At 49.2% G+C, this 9,828-nt stretch overlaps 1 protein-coding gene across 1 annotated transcript in view; it reads left to right on the top strand.

Annotated features, from left to right (window-relative positions):
• The window catches only part of MARCHF2 (membrane associated ring-CH-type finger 2), a 22,556-nt gene that overhangs the window by 4,317 nt on the left and 8,411 nt on the right, over positions 1-9,828 (top strand). Inside the window, exon 2 of the mRNA XM_045290341.1 lies at positions 7,824-8,062. Within this exon, the coding sequence (XP_045146276.1) occupies positions 7,887-8,062 (176 nt within the window). The 5' untranslated portion in view covers positions 7,824-7,886. The remainder of the gene's footprint in view (positions 1-7,823; positions 8,063-9,828) is intronic.

The following is a 9,828-nucleotide window of genomic DNA, read 5'->3' as shown; positions in this document are numbered from 1 at the left end:
CCGACGTCTCCCTTCACCCACTTTTCGGTTGTCTGTCCCCCAGGGAGGAGGTCACATATAGTTCCTTGTAATCGGTTCCCTCTTTCCTACCCAATATACAATTACTCTTGGACATAAAACTCTTTCTTACACACATATGAGTGTCTCTGGATTTGTTTCTCTAGTCAACCCAGATGAATACAGCGTGGGGTCTTGTGTTAGCAGATTTCCCAGTGTATGTGTTTCTGTGAAGCCCTGGTGGTATAGTGGTTATGGGCTGGGCTGCTAAACGCAAGGACCACAGTTTGAAACCACCAGTCTCTCTTCGGGAGAAAGCTGGGACTTTCTACTCCCATAAAAAGTTATAGTCTTGGAAACCCACAGGGCCAATTCTGCCCTGCCCTATAGGGTTGCTGTGAGTTGGCACCAACTCGATGGCAGTGAGTTGGTATTTCTGTGACTGTAAAAGGAATGGTGTGTTAGTTTGGGTAGACTAGGAAAACAAATCCACAGAAACTCATATGTATAAGAGAGAGTTTTATATAAAGGGTAAGTGTACATTAAGAAAGCTTCCCAGCCCAGTGCTGTCCAAGCCCATCAGTCCAACATTAGTTCATATGTCCGACACCAATTCACAAAGCCCTCCTCAATCTCATAAAACACATGCAATGATGCTGACTGCAGGAGGAAAGCTGAGTCAGTGAATGTGTAAGCATCTCAGGGCTCGCAGGGGTCTCCACACAGCTGCTCCAGCACCCAGGGCTGCATCAGGGTAGGTTCATGTGGCTTCTCCTCAGGGATGTCTCACAGGAAGTGAGCCTTGCCAGCTAAAGCAGGGAACTGGCTAAGGCAGCTACACTCTGGTCCGACCATCAGAGAGCAAGAGACCCGAGAATTAGAGAGGCGAGGCTCACCGAACCATTTATCTCTCCACCCTTCAATTAATCCCACATGTGTTCATCGGCCAGGTTGGCACAATAAGCCTTAACTATCTCAAATGGTTACCACCCTGGGTGATGTTAACGGTTGGCACTCAACTGTTAACCTAAAGGCTTGCAGTTTGAACCCACCCAGTGGCAGCACCACAGAGGAAAGGCCTGGCAATCTGCCTCCACAAATAGTGTGTGGTTGATTTTTAGGTGCTGTCGGGTGGGTTCCAGCTAGTAAACAAATGGGACAGAGTGGAGCTGCCCTATAGAGTTTTCTAAGCTGTAATTTCTATAGGCAGCAGCCAAGAGATCAAAAGACTTGTTGCACAAGACCTCTTAAGAGGAGTGTTGAAAAGCAAAGAGGTTACTTTGAGAATTAGGGTGCACCCAACCCAAGCCGTGGTATTTTCCATCGCCTCCTGTGCATGTGAAAGTTGGACATTGAATAAGGAAGACCAAAGGAGAATCGATACATTGGAATTGTGGTGTTGGAGAAGAATGCTGAAAGTACCATGAACTGCTAAAAGGACAAGCATCTATCTTGGAAGAAGTATGGTTAGAGGCAAGGATGAGGAAACTTCGTCTTACAGACTTTGGACATGTTGGCAGGAGGGACCAGTCCCTGCAGAAGGACATCATGCTTGGTAAAGTGCAGGATTGGGGGGAAAAGAGGACGGTCCTCGGTGAGACAGATTGACACGGTGGCTGCAACAGTGGGATCAGACAGAGGGACAATGGTGAGGGTGGTGCAGGTTAGTGGAGTGTTTCTTTTATGTTGTACACGGGGTCACTCTGGTTCATAACCAACTCAGTGACACAAGGGCCCCGAGTGACAACAATGATTTTTTTTAACAGGTTTATGGGCACGTCATTCATGAGTCATTCAATTCAAGAGTCCAGTCATATCCAGAAGAGTTGTACAATCATTGCCACAATCAATTTCAGAACATTTTCTTTTTTATTCTCAGTTATGCATGTAGTTGTTATTTTTCAAATTGTGGCAAAAATATACAAAACAAAATTCTCTAATTCAGAGCCGCGATTGTACTCTTCATGCTGTACAACCCTTATTGATATCCTTCTCCATATTATTCCACCTCCGTTAACTTAGACTCAGTGCTCCCTAAGCGACAGCTTTCTCCCTCACCCATGTTAACTACTGGTCAGGTTTGGTTTCTTTTCCTTTATTTTTGTAGTGTTCTTGGTATAATATTCACATAGCATACATTGCTTTTAAAGAATTGCATATACATCAACACAATCAGTTCTAATGCTCCCTCCTCCCATGCCAACATTCCTTGTTGGCTCCAAAATCCCCACCCCCTCCCCTCCACCCCACCTCCCACCTCCCTGATAAACCATTGTATCCATACTGTCTCCAGGCCACTCCTTCTGTGCTTCACAAATGGAGAAACCCAACAGAAACAATAAAAAACAAAAACAATGAAACAGAAAGTAATAATAATGTAAAGATAAAAATTAAAAAGTAAGAAAGAAAAGACCAACTACAACACTTAAAAACCAGAGAGGAAATTTCTGTCCTGGAACAAGTGAGAAATATTTGAGCCTAGCTCAAATTCAGATTGGGTCAAGGCGGGGGTCACCTGACCAAGTATCATATGATACCATGGTTCAATCCACCATAATCAAGTTTACCTTAATCTCTGTAGGGCAGTAAAGCTGTTCAAGTAAGTCTGTCCTTTGCCTGTGGCTAGAGGAGACCTACCAGAGACTTTATCTGACTAGATTCCCTGCAGATGGATTTTGAGCTCCCATTGCCCTCCATAGCCTTCTACAAATTGGATGCTCACACTTTAAGCTCTGCTACATTTCCCTGCATCATAGTTGGATTTTGCTCTTGTCATCTTTGGATCACACAGGCTGGTGTGCTTCTTCGATGTGGACTTTGTTGATGCCTCACTCAGATGGCTGCTTGTTTGGATACAAGCCTTTCTGACCCCAGACCCTATTCTGATTGCTAGCTGGGCACCATCTGCTTTCCTCACCACATTTACTGTAGCACCCTTATCTTCAGTGATCTCTTCATGAAGGCGAGCATGGAGCAGGGCCATGTTATGAGAACTAACTGTTTGTGGATCGGGACTAGAATTAAAGTGGGAGCCCAGAATCCAACTTCTTGTCCGTAGATTATGAATGACTCTGATTGACTTTGGCGGTCATGTTATGACAAAAGCAAAACCCAACAAGAACAACAACAACAACAAAAGGCAGAAAAACAAAAAAGATAAACATTGTCCATCATTCCCTTAGGGCATAAGGTGATTGCATTGTTAACAACAATAGTTTATCTAATGACATAGGATTTAAGATACTAGTGATATGAGTCTAGTCCAATTGTGAGCTGCAATCATTCTTAATTGATTGAGCATAATTACACTGAGCATGGGAGTTGGTGCTAGAGGACATTTTCCTGTATAATTTCTTAGGAGTGCAGATCATTGCCTGTCAGATTAAAACCTGTCATATTAAAGCAGGGGGAGCATTGAGGTATTAAATACACGATGGTTCTAGCTCCCCTTTCAATTGGACACCCACTAAGCAGGGGTCCCACTCAAGGTCCAATTTCCACAGTCTTGGGGTGGCCATCCTTTTGCTCCCTCTCCCATCAGAGAGTTTCATTCCTAAGTCCAAGGGTACAGGTGGTTTGGGGGTGGGGGTAGGGCCCAGTTTGTTCAATCGGGCTTCCACATTGAACCCGTCTGGTGTGGCCCATAGAGGATGACGTTCTCTGTAAGGCCAGTGTCTTAAGGTCATCATGGTACTTAGTCTGTGGTGTGGTTCACCGAGGATTGGGTAGAAACATCTTTGAAGCGTCTATCCAGGAAGATAGAACCAGGTTGATTCTCCCTTTAGGTTCCCTACAATTATTGTTCGCATCCCTTCCCAATGTGGGGTTGCTCCTCCCCATTGACCACCACACCCACCCACAGAAAGCCGAGCGCCCCCTCTGAAATGCGGCTGCCCCCCTCGTCTTAACTTGATTTTCTAGTATCATAGAGGACCTGCTGCTTTGTCCCCGCTTTGTCTCGGTGTTGCACGGCGTCAAGCGGATGGTCTTCTCCCTTCCCCCCCTTCTTGAAGGAGTGACCCCACCCAAGGTGAGATCTCCTCTTTTGAGGTGGTTCTTAGGAAGTGCACATAAGGGGGTCATGTATGGTTCATGGCTGATAGACACACTTTCTACCCTTTTGTTTGGGAATTGCTCCCTAAGATTTGTTTAATTGGTGTTTCTCCCCATCGTAGTGGACTCATAGAATATTTGTCCTTTTGTGATTGACGCACTTCACCCAGCATAATGGTTTCCAGGTCCTTCCATGTCATGTGGTGTGTCATGCTCTCATCAGTGGTTTTTTTCCCGGGAGGCATGGTGTTCTATTTGGGCGTATGTACCGTAGTGTCTTTATCCATTCCTCCACTAGATCACAACCATCTCTGTGGGACCAGAGCCCCAGGACACAGCACCCCATGTACAACAGTACAAGCCACTGCCTGGTTCTGCAAAACCCTCTCTATTCTTGCCGTGTCTGAGCCCACTGTTGCAGCCGCTGTGTCCGTCCATCTTGTCCAGAGCCGTCCTCTTTTCCTCTGCCCCTCCACTCGACCAAGCATGATATCCTTTTCCAGGGAGTGGTCTCTCCTGACCACATGTCCAAAGGGCATGAGAGGAAGTCTCGCCATGCTTGCCTCTCAGGAGCATTCCGGTTATAATTCTTCCAAGTGAGATTAGTGTGTCCTTCTGGCAGTCCACAGTACTTTCCTTGTCCTTTGCCAACACTGCAACTTCAAGGCATCGATTCTTCTTTGGTCCTCTTTATTGACTGTCCAGCTTTCACGGGCATCTGAGGAGATGGAGAATACCATGGCTTAGGTCAAGTACACTGTAGTCTTCCAGGTGACCTCCTTGCTTTTTAATCACGTTAAAGAGGCCTTGTGTGGCAGATTTGCCCCCATCCAATATGGTGTTTGATTTTTTGATGTCTGCTTCCATGGGCATTGATTATGAGTGCAAGTTCTCTACTTATCCTGATGTCGCTTATTGGTCCAGCTGTGAGGACTTTGGTTTATGTTGAGGTATAATCCAAGTTGAATGTGATCCCCCATCAATAAGCGTTTCACATCTTTGCTTTGACCAAACAAGGATGGGTCATCAGCGTATTGCATGCGTGTTAACAGGGCTTCCTTCAATCCTGCCACATGTAGTCCCGTTTCTTAGCTTGTTTTCCTAGCATACAGATTGAATAGTATGGTGAAAGGCTAGCACCCTGATTCATGCCTTCCACATTTTAAGCCATGTAGCCCTTATAGCAGTGGTTCTCAACCTGTGGGTCACGACCTCTTTGGGGGTCAAACGACCCTTTCACAGGTGTTGCCATATTCATAACAGTAGCAAAATTACAATTATGAGGTAGCAACAAAAATAATTTTATGGTTGGGGGGATCACCACCACATGAGGAACTGTATGAAAGGGTCGCGGCATTAGGAAGGTTGAGAACCGCTGCCTTATAGGAGTCCTGGTAGCTCAGCGAGTTCTGCGTTGAGCTGCTAATTGCAAGGTGAGCAGTTTGAAACTACTGGCCACTCCACGGGAGAAAGGTGAGGTTTCGTACCTCTGTAAGGAGTATAGCTCTTTCTTATACACATATGAATCTCCCTGGGTTTTTTTCTCTAGTCTACCCATACTGATACAGTCAGCAATGTAGGTGATAGCAGAGAACTGGGCAGTGTTTCATTCTGTTGCATCTAGGGTTACTGTGAATTGTAACCAACCCAATGGGACTCTTCAAGCAAGGAAAGGAAATGGTATTTTACAAATACAGAAACCTACGGGGGCAATTTAAGTTCCACTCGGAATCACCCCGACGTCGTGAGTGGTGATTGTCGTTTGAGCATCCCCTTGTCTGCCATATTCCAAGGGCTGCCTCTGTCTGTGTGCAGCTTCCACAGGAGCCCAGCAAAGTGTCCTGGAATCCCCATTCCTCTCAATGGGATCCCTAATCTGTTAGGATCCACACATTCAGCTCCCTTTGCATACTCGAGAAACGACCAGTTAACTTCTTCCTGTCATTCTCTGGGTTCAGCCAGGAATATCTGGTGTCTGACATCAGCAGTGAGATCCCTTTTTCGACATCCTCTTCTGAATCCGACTTGAATTTCTGGTAGCTCCCTGTCCACGTACGGCTCCAACAGGTATTTGTATCATCTTCAGCAAAAACGTTTCTTGCCTGTGATATTAGGGATCTTGTTTGACTATGGCTGCATTCATTTGCAGGAAATTTCTTTGGGATGGGCATGAATTGGGGGTGTGTGTGTCAGAGATTTCTCCCAGTCGGGTGGTGAGGTAGCTGTGTCCTAACATCTTGGCATAGACAAGTGAGCGCTTCCAGTCTTGCATCTGTTGGCCGAAACCTTTCAATTGCTATCCCATCCTCAATTGCCATGCCGTCCGCGCTATCAATCCTGGATATGTGGGTGACTCACAGCTATTTGCAGAGTTTGGACTGATCCTTGGAGCTGGGAAGAACAGACTCCCTTCTCCAAACAGTTGCTGGGAGAGCCCAGCCCCTTTCCCACAGACCTCTGAGCCGGAAGCGAGAGCTGCTGGCCCGGGGCCATATCTCCGGCTGCAGCCTTCCTCCCCGGCTGGGCTCAGCTTGGCTGGCTTTGCTTATCTGGGCTCAAAAGGCCTCTTGGGGCCAAGCAGGTTCCAGCTGAGGGGTCAGAGAGCATGGATCTGCTGCAGAATGTCCCAGTGCAGAGAATTTGCCAACAGTGGTGCTGCCTGGCCCTCACTCTCAGGGGCCTCAGGCTGTGACTGGGCAGGGAGGGGGAGAGGGAAGGGGGTTCAGGGAGTCAGTGGGTGCCTGACTGGCCCTTTGAGTTTGGTTTCTGTGCCCTCTAGGGGCTGTTGGGGTAGGGGTTGGGGGTGGGGGTGGAGGGCTCTGAGTCATTGCGGCTGGAGAGGGAGACCAAAGGGCAGCCTTAGCATCAAACCAAGCTTAGTCATGGAATCCATGGGCCTCATGGTGCCACCCCACTATGTGGCCCAGGTGACTTCCAGGGCCCCCTGGCTCTTCTCAACCCTCTGAGCTCCAAACCACACCCACGCACAGCGACCCCATGTGACAGAGTAGAACGCCTCCGTCCGGGTTTCTTGGCTAAAATCTTTGCCCAAGCAGATCACCAGGCCTTTCTTTCTCTGGGTGGGTTCACGCCACTAACCTTTCAATCAGTAGTCGAGTGCAAACCATTTGTGGCCACCCCCTCCCACCCCCCCACCTTGGTTCCAGAGCAGGGACATCTGGAGAGGTCTCTTCACCATGTGACACCAGCTGGAAGCCTTCCTTCTGTCTCCTCGACTTGTGGGGGGCAAAGAAAGGGATTCACCCTAGGGTTCCCTTGTACAGGTCTGGCCCCTCTCAGAGCAACTGTGGATCCTGAGGCATGTTGTGAGTAGCTGGTCTGGGGGATAGAGGCCACCCAGGTCCTGTCCAGACTGCCACTGGCTTGGTGGCCAAGGGTGCCTAAGGCCAGGAGCTCAGAGCCCTCCAAGAAGGTGATTGTGGGAGTCACTGAGCCACGTTTCTAGCTGAGTTCTCATCTACTGCCCACCCCAGCTGGCAGGGTGCCCCCCGAGAGGCCCTGGGCAGCACTATGTGAACGTGCCTCCTGGGAGGGGAAGGAGTGCTTGGAGGTAGGACCCCACTGGCCTTTCTGGGGGGAGTTAGAGGTGCTGATGGTGGGGCCTACTGTGTGCCAGGCTGGGTTGTGTGCCCCACTTTACAAAGGGAGTAACTGAGGCCCAGAGAAGTAAGTCCCCGCCCACGGGCCAGAGCTGGATTCGAACCCCGCTCTGTTTGGCTCCTAAAAACCTTTCCCTTCACCCTCCCTGCCAGCCTCTCCCCAGGCTCCCGGGACCATGGGCCTTGGGCCCTGAAGACGAGGCCCTCCCTGTGGCAATGACGACAGACGACTGCTGCCACCTCCCCGGCTCCCTGTGCGACTGCTCCGGCAGCCCCGCCCTCACCAAGGTCGTGGAGTCCACGGGCCTCGGGCCGCCCCAGTATGTGGCGCAGGTGACCTCCAGGGACGGCCGGTTCCTCTCAACTGTCATCCGAGCCTTGGACACACCGAGGTGAGTGGGGACAGGGCCTCCGCCCCCTTGGCTCTGGGCCCGTTGGTTTTCTCCCCTCCCCGTCAGCCAGAAACGGTGAAAAGGACCTCCTCTAACTAACTTCACCCCAGGGAGAAGCAACGTCAGCATCAGCCCAGGCCAGGTGCTTGGTGGCAGAAGTCAGGCAGGTCGCCCCCCTCCACCCTTCTTAGCAATTCCGACCCAGCCGTCCCTCCTGTGGCACGTTTCCCTTCCCTGCTGAGCTGAGCATGTGGTGCAGTGGCCACACAGAAGTCACGGACCGTCCACCCGGTTAGGAGGATTAAGAGAGAAGCGGCAGGATTAAGAGAGAAGAAGAAAAGAAATGACTCAGGATACAGTTCTGTGGTCAGAACAACCTATTCTCCCCAGCTCTCAGCCTCGCAGTCTGGCTTCTGCCCCACTCAAGCAAGTGTTACAGGACTCTAGCGCAGCGGTTCTCCTCTTTGGGAGGGTCAAATGAACCCTTTCACAGGGATCACCTGATTCATAACAGTAGCAAAATGACAGTGATGAAGTAACAATGAAAATAGTTTTATTGTTGGGGGGGTCACCACAACATGAGGAACTGTATGAAAGGGTCATGGCATTAGGAAGGTTGAGAACCACTGCTTTAGGGCCACCAATACGTCCCCTGAGGCACCCTGTTCCTCCAGTAAACTCCCTGCCGATAGGCCTCAACTCTCTCCCTTCTTGGGCCGTGAGACTCACCGTGCCATCTCCTGCCCATGTCCAAACCAACGCATGCCATGGAGCCAGTGCCAAGTCAGCACCCTGTAGGCCTGCGTAGAACTTCCCCTGTGAGTTTCCAAGACTGTAAGTCTCTACAGGCATAGGAAGCCTCATCTTTCTCCCATAGAGCCATTGGTGGTTTTGAACTGCTGACCTTGTGGTTAGCAGCCCAACAGGTAATCTATTATACCACCAGGGCTCCTTATAAAGCAGGCAGTAAGGTGGTAAAGGGCAACGAGTAAGGTGAGGGTAGAAATGTGAGCCACACCATCTAGAAAGGTAATGGTTCACGACACATCCCTCCCTAATCTTGCCTCATTAACACAAGGAAAACATTTCAATGGGCATGCCGTCAATTCCTGGACCCTTGTTTTTCACGAATGCCTTCAATGCCATTTGAACGTCTTCGAACGTCTTCCTTCCCTGGGTTCTTGATCAGATACTGCCTCCTGACGAAGGTGAATGTTAACCAGGTCTTTGTAGTACAGTGGCTCCGGTATTCCTTCCGTCTTCTTTTGATGCTCTCTGCATCGTTCAATGCAAGCACGAGTCTTTCCCCCTTCAGTTCTCAGCTTGAAAAAGACCGAGCATGTTCCCTTGGTGGTTGAACTCATCTTCGCACAGTTCATGATAATGCTCTGCTCTGTTTCCTCTGCTTCTGCTCAGCTCTTTGACTTCATCATTTCTTTTTTAAATTGTTTTATTAGGGGCTCATACAACTCTTATCACAAGCCACGCATACATCAATTGTGTAAAGCACATTTGTACATTCACTGCCCTCATCATTCTCAAGACATCTGCTCTCCACTTAAGCCCCTGGCATCAGGTCCTCCTTTGTTCCCCTCCCTCCCCGCTCCCTCCTCCCTCATGAACCCTTGATAATTTATAAATTATTATTTTGTCAAATCCTGTCCTGTCCGACGTCTCCCTTCACCCACTTTTCTGTTGTCCGTCCCCCAGGGAGGAGGTCTCATGTAGATTCTTGTATTCGGTTCCCCCTTTCCAACCCACCCTCC

Source organism: Echinops telfairi, unplaced genomic scaffold, assembly GCF_000313985.2.
Source record: "Echinops telfairi isolate 266 unplaced genomic scaffold, ASM31398v2 ScPeMD7_36;HRSCAF=134, whole genome shotgun sequence".
Taxonomy (NCBI): Eukaryota; Metazoa; Chordata; class Mammalia; order Afrosoricida; family Tenrecidae; genus Echinops; species Echinops telfairi.
The sequence above is the reverse complement of the archived record's forward strand: the minus strand, read 5'-3'. Positions and strand labels throughout refer to the sequence as shown.